Raw genomic sequence first — 19,493 nt, forward strand, 5'->3', positions numbered from 1 at the left:
ACATACTCTCCCAGTTCCTCCCAGCCACCCAGAGTGAACTGATTTATATGCTCTTGCAATGATTCCCTAATCCTTCAGTTGTGGACAGCTATGCTTAATTAGTAACTTAAAACATGTATTATGTTGCAGCACAATTTCAACATCCTGGATGATGGTAAGTCTTCTGACCTATTTCCAATCACCAATAAAGTTAAACAGGGTTACATGCTAGCACCAATCCTCTTCAGCATGTTTTTCTATGTCATGCTCTCCAATGCCTTCTATGATGCTGATCTTTGCATTGAAATCAAAGTATTAGTAAGGATGACCGTGATTGCTGTAAAGATCTGTCTAGTTCACTTTTAATGTTTAGGGAAAGAAAACTGCTGTCCCTTAGTGTTGTGTCCTATATCTGACTCCAGACTGACATTAATGTGATTGACTCTTAATTGCCCTCTGAAATGACCTAACAAGCCACTCAGTTATACCAAACCACTACGGCAATATATGAGAAGAACAAAACTAGGCAGACCACCCAGCACCAACCTAGGCTTTGGATTTGGACATGACAAAGGCACACCCAACCCAGTCAGCCCAGCTACATCCTCCTCATTAACATCTTGGGGCTTGTGCCAACATTGGGATGGCTGTCTCAGTTTAGGCAAGCAACAGCCAGATATAGTTATACTCATAAATTCATATTTTGCACCAATGTCCCAGACTCCTCCATCATCAGGCAACATTCACATCACATAAGTGGCAGGAAATGATTATTTCCAAGAACAGAGAGAGTCTAATCACCTCCCCTTTGATGTTTAATGGCATTGTCATCAACATCCAAGGGGGTCATCATTGACCAGAATCTTAACCGGACCATACACAAGCAGGTCAGGGGTTTGGTATTCTGTGTGACTTGCCTTCAGACTCCTCAAAGCCTTTTTGCCATCTACGAGGCACAAACACAAGTATGATGGAATATTCTCCACTTTCCTAGATGAGTGCAATTCAAACATTCATGAAGCTTTATATCATCCAGGATAAAGCAGCCCACTTGACGGGCATGCTATCTAACATCTTGTACATTCACTCCTTCCAATACAGGTGCACTGTGGTGTGTACCATCTACAAGATGCAATGCATCAACTTTCAAGGCTCTGTCAAACTCCCAAACTCTTAACTCTACACACAGACATACAAGGGCAGCACTTGCTGTCTGAACATAAGATTTGTTATACATCCTTTACATTTAAAAAAGTTTGGGGATTACAAGACACTGAAACATTTGGTTAATATCAAGTCAAAGAGATAATAAAACATGACCCCTTAAGTGCAAAATATGAGGTATAGGCACCATTCATTACTGTAAGATACCCTATTACGATATATATATTATATATATAATTAGGGTTTGGTTAATCTCCTATGATTAAAGTTTTTGGTCAGTTTTTACTTATAAACAGCTACTATAGCCAGAAATAATGAAATGGTTGTCCATTCCCAGGATGCTTTAAGGTGCAATGTTTCAGGATACAAAACAACTGCCTTTGTTGTGTGGCTTCTGCTGAAAGATCAGGATGTGTGATTCATGCTTGTTGACTAATTTTTGTGATCAGGTCTTGAAACGAGATAGCCAAGGCAGTCTTGAGATAGAAAATGGGAGAATAGAGCTCAGGATGAATAGTTATATTTTAAATGGTAAATAAGTTGGCATCTGGTATTTTGGAAGGAAATATGTCATTTCTAGAGGTCTTGCTCATAATAACACTTGTCTTTCCATAATGAATCAGTAATTATTATGTTTGTGAGATAAAAAGCTTAAGTTATCCATAGCAATTTTTGAGAGAGTCAGGATTGAAAGGATCAATGCAGGTTACCTGTCTACTGGGGGAACCTGAGTAACATTGTTTATTTTGCTCTATGTCTACTGCTCAAATACATTGTGCATTGATGAAAAAAGGGACATGCTGTCTAAGATTTTCATCTTGCACTCATCAGGACAGATTGCAAGATTACCAACAATAAATGGAACAACAATTTATAGTGCATGAGAAGAGCGTGCTGATTGGTTGGCAAGTGGACTCTGATTGGTAGAGGCATTGCCATGGGGAATGCAGCAGGGAACAGTTAACTGCCAAACTTCTGTTCAAATTGAAACCAGGCAGGTTGACTTTGATTGGTCAAGGCATTGCTATAGGGAATGAATCAGGGAATGGCAGTCCCCCAAGTTTTTGTTTAGTTGAAAAAGGCACAATGCTTGGACATGCTCCTTCTGTCGGCAAAGGGAAGAGCCCTTTGTGTGAATATATGTGGCTTCTGGCATGCATAAGTGAGCTATGCTGTGAGCCCGCCTGATAGTCTTAAATTGGTTTTACAGTGTAATTGTTAGAGCAGTCAGGATTAATTAACAAGTGTTGTCCAATTGTGGAATCACATCTAATATTGGACACGATGGCCAGAAATTTCTGTCCCTGTTATCGTGGGCATCATGGCAGGCATAAGCGGACAATATGGCAGGAAGGCCAAAAATCAATTTCACGCTGTCGTGAGGCCAATTTGCAATCATCCGCTCCACCTGTCAATGGAAGGCCGCATTTCCTGTCACTGCACATCAGGAACGTCATTTTAATACATCTGCATCTAATTATAAGCCCTGTTCACCAGAATCATCCTCCATGTCAAATTTATCACCCACGTTGATGGGAAAACATGCCGGCCCAGAACATGCCTTGACAAGTGTGACATACAGAAGTTGGGACTTAGCGCTAGGGCCTTGCTCACATCAGACATCTAAGGGGCAGAAGATTCTGGAGGTCTACAGCTACCAGTCCCTGGAGGAACACCTGCATTGCATGCTGGGTGGATTTTCATGGACATGGCTCTGCTGCGAAGCAGCATGGAAGGTGAGAGGTCTCCGTTGATGTCTGGGGTCTGCTTCAGGACATCAGGTTCTTGGCCAGGGGCTGCTACAGATGATCATCAAGTGGGGTGAGAGAGGAAGGTCCAGCTATGAGTGAGAGAGGAAGATCTAAGTTTGACAGGGAGAGGAAGGTGTATCGGGTCAGATGAGTTTGGGAGATGGTACGGGGGAGGAGGGTGTAATAGGGAAGAATGCGGCAACTGCGGAGGTAGGTGTAAAGGGGGAGGAAGATGTAAGGGAAGGAGTTCAATGGGGAATAGTTTGGAGGGAGGAAGGAGTTCAGGGGGAGGAAGGAGTCCGGGGAGAGGAAGGAGTCTGTAGGGGGGAAGGAGTCCAGGGGAGAAAGGAGTCCAGAGGGGGCAAAGGAGTCCGGGGGAGGAAAGAGTCTGTAGAGGGGAAGGAGTTCAGGGAGAGGAAGGAATCTGGGGGGAGGAGGGAGAAAGTGGGGAGGAAAGAGTAAGTGTGGAGGAGGGAGTAAGGGGGCGGATGTCCAGGTGAACATGAAAGGGAGGGTCTGTGGAGTTGATAACTACCTCTTGGAGAGTGAATCGAGGGTGGGCATGGTAGGGGAATGGTGAGTATTAGACAGGGAAAAATGAGCCGGTAGGACGGGGAGGGTGAAAGTGCAACGGTAGCGGGAGAAGGGATGGCGAGGGTGGTTAGAGGCAGACATAGACCCTGGGGGTGGCAAGGAGGAGATGGGGAGCTCAATATGGATGGGGATGGGATTCTCAGGAAGATATGGAACGTGCATATTCACCTGGACATCCTGGAAAGAAAAGGGTTCTGGTTGGTAGGTGACGGTGGGTCAAAAGTGATGGAGAAAGGACATGGGTGACTGGGGGAGGGGAAAGGCTGGGGAGCTGAAAACAAATCTTACAATGACCATACTTCTGAAACCAAAAGTGAGAGGAGCCTCGTGTTGGGCGGGCACAGATGCTGAATGGGAATGTGATCAGTAGTTGGGCGGAGATGCCAGTCACCTCAGATGGGCAACTGAAAGAGGACCCCAGCAGGCGGCATTGAAAATGCTTGGGACATTGAGATGAGAACAATGGAGGAAAGCTCCACGTGCATGGGAGAATGTTTGCATGAGGCTCTGAAAGGCCCTGCCACATACACACACATTTCTCCCTCCAGTATCACTTGTGGGCTGGCTGCATGCAGCTGGACTGCTAGGCCGGTGGGGAGGGGCAGTGGGATGCAGGGGCGGGCTCATGAAGCTTGTAAGTAAAGCTGAAAGATACTATTACACATTACTCAGTGAATCTGAATATATTTTCAGATTGTAAAGTGACAAAATGCGTTCACCCATGCAACCACTTGTGATCAGAAATTTTTAACTTTTCTAGGTCTATCACTCTAGCTGCTGCCCTGACATCTTCAGCAAGGATGGAGACAGCCTGTGCAATGTCTGGCCCTGTTACCTCTGATGACTTTGGCGTGGGTCCTCTGGAAAGCCAAGGCCTTGCGGGCCCCAGCTTGCTTTGGCTCCTATGGGCCAGCTGCTCTCTCTGCGGTGACAGAAGATGAGGTTGAGGGGGTCACAGACTCGGAGGGAGAGGACAGCCTCAGAGATTGCTGAGTGGATGACCCTGGGGTGTCCAGCTGCTGATCTTCCTCCCTTTGGGTGTCTGAGTGTTCCGGCCTCACTCCTTGAGAGGAAGGAGTACCTGGAGGGATGTTGAGTTGCCCATTTCCCTCTTGTGCTTTCACCACAGGAACTCACCCATGGCTACCACGATGGAGTCCAGGTCTGCATACATCTCCACATTCTGCTGGACCAGGGTCTCCATGGCATCTGACATCCCTCCCATGTAGACTTCCATACACACACATGTGGGCACCACTTCATCAGAGAGCATGTGACGCACTCCTCTGATTTGCGTGCCATTCTGTTGAGGGCTTCCAACAGCTCTGCCTGATTTTCCCCGCCTTCTGCTGACTCTCCACGATGAGTTGAAAAGCTGAATCCAGAGGCTCATCATCTGACTCAGACCTCACAGATGCCTCTTCCCCAATAGTCCTCCAAGTGCTGGGGTGCTCGGCTGAACCTGCCTCCTCCTCCTACGGACACATGTCCATGCGCTGACCACCAGCTTGTGAACCCTAGCCTGCTCTAGATCTACGTCCCACTGAGGTGTGTGTCTCTTTGTTGTTGGAGGGTGTGGGTAAGCGCTGTGATGGGTCTTCCAGGCTGCTTATTTCCAGCTCTTCAATGGAGGAGGTGTCCTCTTGGCTGGAGGTGAGGATTTGGATGGAGCTAAGGGACTGGCTGGCTGAAGGTGTTGGTTGCTTGGCAGAGCTCCCTGTGAACCAAAGTTGAGATGATTAGCACATGGAAGCAGAGTCAAAAAAGGAGAGTGAGCACTCACATTTTTGTTGAGAGAGTGATGATGTGGTGCAGGATCCTCATGTGGGTGTGCTGCCAATCTCACTGTCGCCGCAGGCACGATCCACGTCCTCACCAGTCAGTGATAGCATGCTCCTCAAAGTGAGTGAGGGGTCTAATGTGGGCCGGTCGACCCTGGTCTGGGACCTCTCCCTGCTGTTGTGAACCAGCTGCTCCTGCATGAAAACAGGTGGAGAGAGTGTGAGAACAATGCATGGCACTACATGGAACGTTTGTGTGGTGAGTAGAGCCATGGACAGGATGACGACACGAGTTCCAGAGGATATGAGCCTGATGGAGATGTGAGAGAGTTAGTGCTGTTGTCCCTTGAGGTGCGAGATCCCTGTGGATGTATGATTGGTTTGAGTATGTAAGTTGAGAGTGACTTACCCTGGCAGAAAAGATGACAGCATTCATACTCTTCCTGCACTGGATGACTGTCCTCTTTTGCAGGTTGTTGGTGTTGACCACAGTTGCCACCACCTCCCATGCTGATTGCTGACCTTGCTTGCTTGTCTTCACCCAGAGCGGGAGTAGAGGACATCGCGGCGGGCTTCCACTGTGTCCAGTAGGTGCTCGAGGGAGACGTTGCTAAATTTGGGGGCAGCATGTTTCCTCCTTTTGGCAGCCATCAGTTCCCAACAGCTTCCTATCACCTGAAAAGTGCTAACTCTGTGCAGGGGTCGCCTTTAAATATGGTTTACTGAAGGCCGGAGGTGATGGTGGGTCAGGCGAATCAGAGGCTGCCCTGCAGCGACCCGGCGTGTTTCCCAGAAATTGATTAATAATGAAGCAGGATGCACTGGGAATGGGATGATATGGTGTGAAAAGCTACCATTGTGGCCGGTAGGTAAAATATCCTTTTTCCCACCCTCTACTGCACCTATTACAAATCTGGGACAATTACCCCTTATGTTTTGAGTTTTTCAAACATGGGCTAGTATGGTACGATCAGTGTCAGTGTGATGCCAGGTATGTCCCAATGACTGGCAGATCATATCAAACAACACTTACCATCGGCTGTTCGCAACAGGCAAAGTACTGACCATATGTGACATGGTTGGTGCATTGGTCACTCTGGTGCTTTGCCTCTTTTCCCTGTCATTGTCCTTGTCTGTGTGCACTTGCAGAAGGAGCACCCTGGTATCCTTGAGGCTTTCTGCAACAGGCAGGCATCATGGGGGCTGAAGTGTGTTGTGGATAGTGCAAATAATATTATTTAATTTGATAAGTTTCTTTTGTTTTTCATGATTAGGATTTTGTTTGTTATGCCCCTCTTAAATATGGGCACTTTTGTTGACCTTTTTGTTTGATGGCGCTGCTACAACCCACTGTCTCCTTATGGGTTGCAAAGGAAATGAATGCCAGCAGGTTCTATAGCAAACGCATGTCATCTTACCTGCTCACAGTAGCCTCAGTATTAGATTAAAAGTCTCCAAGAAGCTCCAACGTCTGCACCTTTTATGTCCTCCCAACATAATACTATTGTGCCAATGCAGTCTAACTACGTCTGGCGAATCTTCCTTCAATGTGAGGCGCAATAAAGTCTGCTTACTCACTAATGAGACACAATGGTTATCAATTATGGCATTTTTCTTAGCTCCTCCCAGTACACTCGGAACACAATATTTTTCTCTCATAACCCTGTTCCTAGCAGATTATCTCTTCTGCTTGATTGCTTTAGTATTTACCTAATATATTTCTTAATTTCAACTGCCGGATGGTTAATGAAATAATGTACAGACTGTTCCAGATCTAACTTTGTATAATCACTGCACAATGAGTACTAATATGTGAAAAAGCTCAATGTGGTTATTGTATCTGATACATCATTACATGTGCCCTTCTTCTCTGCACTACTGAATTCTAAATTCCTCTAACTCTGGCCTCATTCTCTGTCCCATATTTGGCAGTTGTGCCTCTAGCCAACTAGGCCCTGTTACAGACAGGTGGGGTCTATTCAAACAACAAAATGTTTCCTCTCCTGTCTGTAAACAGAAAGGTGTTTTGATTTGTTTCTTTTTTAATAAGCGGTGACTTATTTCTCAATCCCTCGGTTTTTGTATAATCCAATTCTTACTAATAACCCCACAGCACACTCGAAGTAGGATGAACTCAAAAGATTTATTGCACATATTTTAAAACCGTGAAAAGGAGGGTCCGCAAATTCTCCCTCTGCACTCACAAAATAAAGAGAGAGGTAGAGAAAAGAAGATTTTACAGTACAGAGACCACAAAGAAAATAGATATTGATTCATGTGAGGTGCAGAATCAAAGTCCACGAGGAATTCCTTCACAGGAGTTGGCAGGCTGAAAACTGGTGGTGTAAGATTTGCTTTTCCATTGGTGTTGATTTTACAAGATGAAATAGGCACGCAGAGATTAATCAGTTTTTAGGCAGTAGTACAGTTGTCCAGCCTGGCCAGAGCTCCTTCTGTGTTACCTGCTAGTCAGATGTTAAAGCTTGCAGCCCAGGAAGGCAATATTAACTTGTTCGACAAGTCAGAGTCTTATGTCATGTGACCTCACCCTCCACAAGGTCTTCAACAAAGGATGTTTATCCAGTGTCTGGAATTCAGCTTGGTCTTCAGGACTGCTAACATCCCCGCCATTATGGGTTAAAAGTATTGCATGAGAGGTCATTGTCTTAGTCTTTTTCTCTGCAGCCAATCCTGGGTTATGAAATACAAATGACATTCGTGTAGCTCCCTGTGAAGTTGCGCTGAGCAGTCCCCAGGTGGTCTGTTAGTAGCCCCTCAGAAATAACAAGGTTTGACATTTCCAAAACTGTCAAATGGCTTTTTTTGTTCTGGGGACTCACAAACAATAACTCACAGGCAGAGGGTCAGCCACCTTAGTGGTCTTTGTTCAGCCGAAAGGTCCAGGTTAAAATTAAGAAATAGCCATGAGGATATACTTTTATAAAAATATACAGTGTTATGTTCTGTTCCATCACAGCCCCAAGCTCCAGAATTTCCTCTCCTAAACCTTTCCATTTATCTTTTTTCCTATTAGGCATTTTTTTGAAACTTACCTCTTTGATGAAGCTTTTGGTAATCATGTTAATTGTTCTTTCTTTAGCTGAACATCCATTATTTTCACATAATGCCTTGGTACATTTTTCTACATTGAACTCTAAATGTAAATTGTTGTTGTGATACATTTTAGCAGGCAGTTATGATCCCCTGCTTACGTTATCTTTCAGGCAGAAAAATGCGCACTCTGGACCATAAGAGATGTCAGATCCATTTGTGGGAAATGACCAGTGATGTTGAACCCAAGCCAATGTCTAACAATAATGTTACTATTGGTAATATTATTTCATAGAAATCATGGAATAGTCACAGGACAGTAGGAAGCCATTCTACCCATTGAATCCAGGCAGCCTTTCTGCACAAACAACTCAGCTGATCCCACTCCCCAGCCCTTTCCACGTAGCCTTGCAAATTCTCTCATTTCAGATACTTATCCAATTCCTTTTCGAAAGCCACAATGGAATCTGCCTCCACCACATTCTCAAACAGTGCAATCCAGATCCTAACCACTTGCTGCATAAAGATTTTTCGCAATATTGTCATTGCCAAAACAACCATTCGCATGATATTGATTCTCTCATTCTTGACCCTCCCACCAATAGAAACAATTTCTTTCTAGACTGTTCATAATCTCCTTTCAATTTTCTCTTTGGAGAACAATCCCAGTTTCTCCAATCAGTGTAACTGAAGTCCCTCATCACAGAATCACACAGTGCAGAAGAGGCCCTTCGGCCCATCGAGTCTGCACCGACACGTGAGAAACACCTGACCAACCTACCTAATTCCATTTACCAGCACTTGGCCCATAGCCTTGAATGTTATGACATGCCAAGTGCTCATTCAGGTACTTTTTAAAGGATGTGAGGCAACCCGCCTCCATCACCATCCCAGGCAGTGCATTCCAGTCTATCACCAACCTCTGGGTAAAAAAGCTTTTCCTCACATCCCCCCTAAACCTCCTGCCCCTTACCTTGAACTTATGTCCCCTTGTGACTGACCCTTCAACTAAGCGGAACAGCTGCTCCCTATCCACCCTCTCCATGCCCCTCATAATCTTGTACACCTTAATCAGGTCGCCCCTTAGTCTTCTCTGCTCCAACGAAAACAACCCAAGTCTATCCAACCTCTCTTCATAACTTAAATATTTCATCCCAGGCAACATCCTGGTGAATCTCCTCTGCATCCCCTCCAGTGCAATCACATCCTTCCTATAATGTGGTGACCAGAACTACACACAGTACTCCAGCTGTGGCCTCACCAAGGTTTTATACAACTCCAACATGACCTCCCTACTTTTGTAATCTATGCTTTGATTGATAAAGGCAGGTGTCCCATATGCCTTTTTCACTGCCCCACTAACATGCCCCTCCACCTTCAGAGATCTACAGACACGCAAGCCAAGGTCCCTTTGTTCCTCAGAACTTCCCAGTGTCATGCCATTCATTGAATACTTCCTTGTCAAATTACTCCTTCCAAAGTGTATCACCTCACACTTTTCAAGGTTAAATTCCATCTGCCACTTATCTGGCCATTTGCCCATCCCATCTATATCTTCCTGTAGCCCAAGACACTCAACCTCACTGTTAACCACCCGAATCTTTGTATCATCCGCAAACTTACTAATCCTACTCCCCACATAGTCATCTATGTCGTTTATATAAATGACAAATAATAGGGGACCGAGCATAGATCCCTGTGGTATGCTACTGGACACTGGCTTCCAGTCACTAAAGTATCCTTCTGTCATCACCCTCTGTCTCCTACAACTAAGCCAATTTTGAATCCACCTTATCAAATTCCCAAGAACCACTCTCGTAAATCTTTTCTGCAGTATCTGTATGCGTTTTTAACCATTTTCTCAATGTGCCTTGCCCCATCAATGATTTATGCACCTTGATGTTAGTTAGCCAATCCTCTATTATCCATATACTTCAATGAGTTTAGGCCCAACTTAATTCCAGGAATCAACTAATGAACTTTCTCAGAACTGCCCCCAATGCAAGTATTTCCCACCTTAAATAAGGAGACCTAAACTGTATGCAGTACTCTTGGTATGGTCTCACCAATGCCCTGTACTGTTGTAGCAAGGCATCCCTACTTTTATACCTAATACCCCTTGCAATATAGGTCCTGCAAATTAACATTTTTATGTTTCATGTACCAGGGCACCCAAATCATACTGTACCGCAGCATTCTGTAGTCTCTCTCCATTTAAAAAATTCTGTTCTTCTATTCTTTACAATAAAGTGGATAACCTCACAGTTTCCCACATGATATCCCATCTGCTAAATTGCCCACTCACATAATCTATCTAAATCCCTTTACATACTGTGTGTCCTCCTCACAACTTACTTTCCACCTATCTTTTGTATCATCAGCAAATTTGACTACAATATATTCGGTCCCTTCATCCAAGTCATTAATGTAGATTGCAAATAATTGAGGCCCCAGCACTGATCCCTGTAGCATTCCACTAGTTACAGTTTGTCAATTTGAAAACGTCTCACTTATCCTGACTCTGTTTTCTGTTAGTTAGCCAATCCTCTATCCATGCCAATATATTATCCCTCAACACCATGAACTCTTGTGCACTAACCTATTCTGTGGCACCTTATCAAAGCCTTTTGGAAATCCAAATACACTATTGTTATGACCGCTAGACATTATGAAACTATGTCTTAAACTTTCTCCTTTAATTCAAAATATATGGGCGTGGTGGAGAGGGGCATATGACTGCACACTAAATCTGCCCAGAAAGAAGACAATGTGTCCTGGCTGCAATGGGGATAGGAGCCCAGGACAAAATTTATTGAAAGGTGCAAGTTTTAACACCTGAACATAAAGAAGGCAGCTGTTCTTGCTACTTACAGACTTAGACTCTCAGAGGCAGTTGGACCAAGGAATTTGGGGAAGAAGACAGAAAGCAAATGCTGCTATGCCAGACAGAAGAAAAACAGAGACTGATTTTGGGTTAATCACCAATAAAAGTGCTGATAAGCACAAAATCCCTGTTTGAGGAAATAAGGATTGTGGAGAGATAAAAACGTGAACTTTTGTTGTACAATTTCTTCGCATGAGTCACTGGGGATTTCATATTTTAAAAAGCTATCAGTCTCTATTGGGGTCAAACACTTTATCTACTGGTTCTCTTTTATCCACCCTGTTCGATACATCCTCAAAGAACTCTAATAAATTTGTCAAACACTATTTCCCTTTCATAAAACCATGTTGGCTCTGCTTGATTGTATTACAACTTTCTAAATGTTCGGTTTCTACTTCCTTAATAATCCAGCATCTTCCCAACGATAGACGTTAGCCTACCTGGCCTATAGTTTCTTGCTTTCTGTCTCCCTCCCTCCTTTCTTGAATAGTGGGGTTACATTTGTAGCTTTGCAATATGTTGGGACCTTCGCAGAATCTAGGGACTTTTGGAAGATTACATAAATGCATCCATTATCTCTATAGCCACATCTTTTAAGACCCTAGAGTATAGGCCATCAGGTCCAGGGGACTTGTCAGCCTTTAGTTCCATTAAGTTGTTTACTATCTTTTCTCTTGTGATGATGATTAATTCCTATCTCTCTTTTGGGCCTGATTTTCTACAATTATTATGGTGATACTTTTTGTGTCTTCCCCGTGAAGCCAAACACAAAATATTTGCCCCAAATCTCTGCCGTTGTCCTGTTTCCCATTATTAAAATCCAGTCTCATCCTCCAAGGATGCTTACTTTAGCTACTCTCTTCCTATTTATATACTTGTAGAAGCTGTCTGTTTTTATATATCTTGTTAGATTACTTTCATCTCTTTTCTTTAGTCATCCTTTTCTTATTTTTAAAAACTTTCCCAATCCTCTGACCTGCCATTATTCTTTGCAACATTGTATGTCTTTTCTTTCAATTTAATACCATCCTTAATTTCATTAATTGGACTTGGATGGTTCATCCTTTATGTAGAGTCTTTCTTTCTCAATTAGATATATCCTGAATATCTCCTTATGTTATGATCCTAGACCAGACTTCCAAGTTTTTGGTAAGATTGGGCTTGGGACCAAAATGTTTTGTTCAAAGTAGACAAAGTTTGAGATTCAAGATATTTGCTCAGTAAATAAAGCCACAAGATTCCATGGGTTTTGAGCAAACAAAAATAAACTTTATTATATAAGGTCAGAAAGATAAAACAATTTACAATATTTATCTTTTACTCCAACATTCAGGATTAATATTAGGTACATGTGACTTAACAGGCAAACTGTGGACAATGTGTATGCAAACACACCACAATGCACAATAAATGACAGATGCAACCAAGACAGGTTCCATGAATTTCTCAACAATCCACTCAGGCATTAGTAACAATGAGTCAACCAGTCTCACTGAAACTTGGTCTCTCCCATGAGGAATTCCAGTTTTCACCTTTGAAGATCTAAGCTGGGAGTTATCTCCAAAAGTCTTTCCAACTTGGTTGGCATCAATGACAGCCCACCTCGCAGCATTTGAATCTCATCTCCTGAGATTCCATTCCCCTGGGTTCCCGAGTATGCACTCAGGCACAAACTCACAAGCACAACTTCAGCTTTTTGACCGTGCTGCGCACGATACTACTGCTCCAAAAGTGTATCTTCACCCCAATAACCCACTGCATGAAGTCACCAATCTTCTGCTGCCTTCTTGGATTTTCATGGCTTCTCCTGAACTCTCTTTAAAGTCCACTAGCCACAATCCTTATCCTACTTGGAGCCTCTTTTTCTGCGCCTCTCTTCTTTAACTTAACTGGAACCTCATCCTGACTCTGTTCCCTGTATGGGACTTTTTTTTTGGGACCTCTCCCTGTCTTGTCTTCTGGTGCCCTGCTTGGGACACCTATCTTCAATGGCAAACCCCTCCCAGTCACATGACCTGGGTTTTTCACCATTTTCCTTTATGCACAGGCACACGGGACCCAAAAAACATAAAAATGTAGTTCTGTGCATGTGCAGCCTGCTTCCAGCCTGCGCATGTGTAGAAACCCCAAGGTCTGTCGGGACCTATGAGTTCCCAACCTCTTCTCTCGATGAGAAGTGTGGCTTTTGTAACACTTAAATGTCTGCCATTGCTTATCTATCATCTTACCTTTTAAGCTATTTTCCCAGTTCACTGTAGCCAACTCTAAATTCATACCTCTATAACTGCATTTGTTTAAGTTTAAGAAACATGTTTCAGACCCAAATTTCTCACCCTCAAACAGAAATTGAAATTTCAGCATTTATGATCACTCTTCCATAGAGGATCTTGTACTATGAGATCATTAATACATCTTGTTTCATCACACATTAGCAGATCTAAAATTGCAACTGTCTCAAACGGAACTCACTCTCAAAGGTATCTTTACCAATTTGATTTGTTCAATGTAAATAAATTTTAAAGTTGCCCAGTATTATTGCAATACAATTCAAATCAGACCCTATTATTTCATGATTTATACTCTTTCCTTCGGTTTTGCTGCTATGGAGCCTATAGGCTACTCTTGGCAGTTACTTTTGCCTTGCCTTTTGTTATCTGCACCGAAACTGATTTTATATGTTGACCTTCCAAGCCAAGATAATTTCTCACTACTGTACTGATCTCATTCTTTATTAAGAGAGCTACTCCATTTTATTTTCCTTTTTGCCTATCCTTCCAAAATGTCACGTACCATTGAATATTATTCAGTTCCCAGCCTTGGTCACCTTGCCACTACATCTCTATAATGACTGTCAGATCATACCAATGTATTTCCATATGTGCCATCAATTAAACTGTCTTGTTACGAATACAGAATGAATTCAGATAACTAACCTTAAATTTTGCCTTCTTGCTGTTTTTCCATATTCTGACCCTATTTGCTGGTGCACTCTTATGTTTGTACACTCTGTCCTTTCCTATCATACTCTGGATATCATTGCTCATATCACTACCTTGCACGATTGCCTTGTCCTTTCTCTTTAATTTGCTAAATTTCCCCTCATCTGAACCCTCCCACTCACCTGTCACCCAGCCAACCTCATATCCATGCTGCCATTGTCCCTTTTATTCTGTGGGCTTCAATTTTCCTGGCAAATCTATTATGTGACTCTTTATAAAATGCTTTTTGGAAGAGCATATGCACTTCATCAACCACATTATCCTCATCAAACCTCTCTGTTACCTCATTAAAACTCAATCAAGTTAGTTAAACACAATTTGTCTTTAACAAATCTGTGCTGTCTTTCCTTAATAATCCACATTTCTCCAAGTGGCTTATAATTTTGTCCTGGATTAACATTTCTGAAAGCTTTCCCACCACTGAGGTTAGGCTGATTTGCCCATAATTACTGAGTTTATCCTTACACCCCTTTTTGAACAAGGGTGTAACATTTGCAATTCTTCAGTCTTCTAGCACCACCCCTGTACCTAAGGTAGATTGGAAAATTATGGCCAGTGCCTCCACAATTTCCATCCTTACTTTCCTCAGTATCTTCAGATATATCATATCCAGTCCTCGTAACTTATCAATCTTATGTACAGCCAGCTTTTCTAATACACCCTCTTTTTTAGCCCAGCCTGTGTTTCAACTACTTCCTCTTTCAATAAAGGATTCATTTAGTTTTTCAATTTTGCTTCTGCCTCTATGCGTAGATTCCCTTTTTGGTCCCTAATCAGCTCCACTCTTCCAATTACTACCGTTTTACTATATATATGCTTACAGAAGCCTTTTGGATTCCCTTTTTTGTTAGCTGTCCGTCTCTTCTCATACCCTTTCTTAGTCCCCCTTTTGTTTTTTGCTTCCCCTCTGAACTTTTTTATAATCAGCCTCGTTCTCATTTGTATTATCAACCTGACATCTGTCTCACACACCCTTTTTTGGCCTCAACTTATTCTCTTTTATTATCCAGGGTGCTCTGGGTTGCTTATCCTACCTTTCCCTCTCATGGGAATCTCTTCTTTAAAGGCAACCCATTGACTTATAACGGTTTTGCCTGCCAATCTTTGATTCCAATTTACCTGGGCCACATCTATTCTCGAAAAACACATTGAAATTGGCCCTACTCTATATATTCAAGCCTTCTGAGATTATTACACTCTGCTTAGTTACCATGGATAATTAATATTTGTTTAAACACCGTAAAAGGAAGGTTTACAATGACTGTAGAAAGGTAGAATGCGTTGTTCAATGTTCAGAATATTCTGATGTTTCTACAATACAAAGGATAAATTAAAATGATAAAGTAAAATAAAAACAGCTAGAAATACTCAGCAGATCTAGCAGCATCTGTGGAGAGTTAATGTTTCAGACCACCTACATTTTCTCTTTTTATTTCAGATTTCCAGCATCTGCTGTATTTTACTTTTGTATTATATTAAGTTGTGCTGAAACTTAAATAAGTTTATAGATTTAATAATATATTTTTATGGTTACATGCTGCATTTTGCAACAGAAGGGCTGCCATGTTTTTTTCTTACTACTAAGCAGAGCACCATGCTACACAAACTAAACAGACCTTTCCTATCTTTTTTCCAATCAAGCACTGGGCTGTAAACTGTCTGAGCGGTTTTAGTGCACTGCACCCTGGGAACTGTAGTCCTCGTCCTCTCCTCGGTGCTGAACATTGAGCGGCCTGGCCACACCACCTGCACTCCAAAACCCAGGGTGCTCTGGGAGAAGGGCACATGCGCCCTAGCTTCGCGCTGGCTGAAGGGAACAATAGGGACAAGGCGCCGTCAAGCTTTGTCGGCTGAGCTGTAGTTCGAGAGGTGTACAGGATTTTAATTTTTAGTCAAAAATTATTTTCTAATCAAAAACAAACACGAAATTTTTACCCAGAGTTGAGGTAATTGGCAGCCGTTCAAAGACCTTTTGAACGATCATTCGAACCGCGGTCTTTTACTATTTCTTTCCTTTCTAGAATTTTCCATCGGCGGCTGCTGGGAAATTTTCGGACTGTGTGTGCGCGTCGCCACTTTTCCTGTGAGTCGGAATTTTCCTGCTCTTTTCCTCACAACACTTGTCAAGCTGGGGGGGCTCAGATAGCGGCTTCGTTTCTCTCTCTCTCTCTGTTACATGTGCGTGCGGGACAGTGTTTAATCGATGAAAGGTAGTGTGTGAGAGCGGCCGCGTTAGCCGGAACGTGTTGCTCCCACCCGCCTGCCTCCATCCCCGGTGCGAAGAGTCGGCGCCTCTCCGCAGTGTGGCTCCGCGGCTGCTGTACCGCAGCGGGCGGAGGCATACATGGCTGCCCTCCCCATCCCGAACACTGTTCTCACCCCTATCACAGCAAATAATCGAGCGCCCGATCGCCCTCTGGTTAAAATCGCGACTTGGACAAAGTCGAATGGACTCGGGGATTCAGGATTTTCTTCTCCAAGTGGGTTTAATTACCGGTTTACTTTGTTGGTTTGGCGGCGGGATACACGTACCAATTAATCTGTTCTTGCTAATGATTATGAACGTCCTATCTTTTAAGTGAAGAATCTCACGTTTGGCATTTTTTAAAATATAAAATAGTTTTGAGTGGTGAGGATGATTGTGCTGCGAGCGGCTTGGCGGGAGGCTTGGTGAAACCGGCACTTCAACGCGCCCCATAGTGCTGCTGCTGCTGTTGCTGCTGGCTTTAGTGTAAACCTAACTTGTCGGGTGACGCCGGGATTGACGGGCAGTTGGTTTGTCCAATAGGCGTTCCGATATTTAGCACCATGCTCCGGAACAGCCAATCGTCGGGTGGGAGGCGGGGCGTCAATGGTAAGTTAGGTTGAGGGAAAAAATCCTGCAAAAGGGAGAAGAAAGTCGATGGCTAATAAAAGATGGAAGACTGAATCGTGGTGATGCGAACATATTTTTGTCGATTGTTGCTACATTGTGGGAACTTAATACATTCGATAATAGATTACTAACGAGTGGCTTGAACCGTAGCAATTTTTTGTTTGAAACCTTCAGCTGGCAAAATTACTAAGTATATGTTACATTGAAGAGCACAGTGAGTATTTAAATGTTATAGTAAAACTGGATTGTATAAAACAGTTAAATCAAAGGCAGAAATACTGGATTAATATTTTACTATATCTGTCATAAAACATGTTTACAGAAGACCTACTTAATATCTAAATTTGTTCATCATCATAAACATTTATGTAGCTGATTCTTGCACAACAAAATGCCTAGGCATTTGACCAAAATTAGGAGTTAAGCTTGGTTTTGCGATAACTAAACCAGACAAATCCTCTTTGGACATTAAGTTTTGGAGAGTGCAGTACTAAGGCAGTTTTTGACTGGAGTTACACGGCACTTTGGAAGAAAAGCAGTGAAATTGGTCTTGGGTGTCTTAGATCTCAGGACCTTAATATGTTTGAAGCTCGAGTGCTTTTTTTTGGTGTCCAAATCCTTCTCACCAGTGTGCAAGTTCCCATATATTTGCAGCTTTTGTTTTCTCAGTAGTTACAAACTCTTGCCAGTGTTGCTTTTGAGAGATTGTGTACATTGTAAAGTTGTAATTCTTTCCCCTGAGAAACATTCTGTTTTTAGAGGGAACATAGGAACACTGATGGTAAGAAAAATAATGGTATCTCTACTAAAGAAGAAAATAGAAAAATAAATCTAGACACCAAAAATATGACAGTCAACATGATTTCGAAAGGGGAAGTCTGGCATGACTAACCTAATTTTTTGAAGAGGTAACAGAGTTGACTTGGGTGATGCAGATGATGTAATATATCTAGTTTTTCAAATGCCTTTGATATGGTACTACACAAGAGACTAATGATTAAGGTGATAGCATACAGAGTCGTGGGGCCAAATAGCTGGGAAAAAGACAGTTTAGAATTGCACCTAAAGGGAAGCTGTTTGGAGTGGGTGAAGGTGGGAAGTGTGATCACACAAGGATCAGTGCTGGGGCCACTGTTCACTATTTATATCAATGATTTAGATTTTGGAATTCAAAATGATTTCTAAATGTGTGGACAAAACCAAAGGTAATAAACACAGAATGGGCATATAATTGGAAATGGATTTCAACATTACATGATTGTATGTAGGATATTTTGGTAAGAAAAGGGAGGAAGTCACATATTACTTAACAAAGGGATCTGGGAGTACATTACACAAATTGCAGTGAAGGCCAAAAACAAACTAAATACTCAAGTTTATTCCTGGAGGGATAGAATTAAAGACTAGGGAAGTTTTGCTAAAGCTATATTACTACTTAGAACATATTTGGAAACGTGCATATAGTTCTGGTCACCATATTATAGAAAGAATATAGAGGGTTTTTAAAAAAAAGCATTATACAGAACTATGAAGCTATACCCATTGGGAAAGGATGAATAGGCTGGGTCGCTTCTCTCTGGAAAAGAGGTGATATGATAGCGGCCTTTTAAAATTATGGAAAGTTTAGATAGAGTGGATACAGAAAGATTATTTGCATTTGTAGGGAAGAGCAAAACTAGATTGTAAGGTAGTAATAGAAATAAGATATTAGGAGGAAACTGCTTTTACCCAGAGAATGGTGAGAATGTGAATTTGCTACCATAGGGAGTAGTTGAGCCAGATAGTGGGAAAGATAAGGGGAAGTTAGACAAGCACATATTGGAGAATGGAATAGAAGGTTATGCTGAGAGTCTGGTAAGAAAGATTGGGAGGGTGCTCAGATGGAGCATAAACACCTGTGTGGACTGCTTGGGCCAAATGTCCTGTTTCTGTGCTTTATATTCTTATGTAATTCTATGTAACATAGGACCAGGAGTTGGCTATCTAGCTTGTTCATGCCATTCAATTAGACCAAGCTGATCTGTGCCCAAATTCTGCATGTCTGCCATTCCCCCATATCATTTCACTTCTTTGGTTAAGAAAAATCTGTCAGACCACAAATGTAAAATTAACAATTGATCTAGCTTCAATCGCTGTTGGTAGAAGAGAGTTCCGAACTTCTTTTGTCCTTCATGGGCATCCAAGTTTTCTGACTTCATGCCTGAAATAACCGGCTCTTATATCTAATATCTGGCTATGTCCCCTAGCCTTTGATTTCCTAGCCAACAGAAATAGTTTCTAAGATAAAAGCAAAAAACTGCGGATGCTGGAAATCCAAAGCAAAAATACCTGAAAAAACTCAGCAGGTCTGGCAGCATCTGCGGATAGGAGCACAGTTAACGTTTCGAGTCCGAATGACCCTTCAACAGAACTAAG

The 19,493-nt window shown here is 42.6% G+C and overlaps 1 protein-coding gene across 9 annotated transcripts in view; it reads left to right on the forward strand.

Annotated features, from left to right (window-relative positions):
- The first annotated feature begins 16,004 nt into the window (after nt 1-16,004).
- Nucleotides 16,005-19,493, forward strand: part of LOC121283176 (general transcription factor II-I-like) — a 194,479-nt gene continuing 190,990 nt past the window's right edge. For 2 of the 9 annotated variants that reach the window (XM_041197390.1, XM_041197393.1), the window contains exon 1: nt 16,505-16,683. In XM_041197390.1, the coding sequence (XP_041053324.1) occupies nt 16,548-16,683 (136 nt within the window). In that variant the 5' untranslated portion in view covers nt 16,505-16,547. The other 7 variants (XM_041197395.1, XM_041197396.1, XM_041197397.1 and 4 more) reach the window with 7 other exon arrangements.

This window comes from Carcharodon carcharias, chromosome 10 (assembly GCF_017639515.1).
Source record: "Carcharodon carcharias isolate sCarCar2 chromosome 10, sCarCar2.pri, whole genome shotgun sequence".
NCBI classification, from domain to species: Eukaryota; Metazoa; Chordata; class Chondrichthyes; order Lamniformes; family Lamnidae; genus Carcharodon; species Carcharodon carcharias.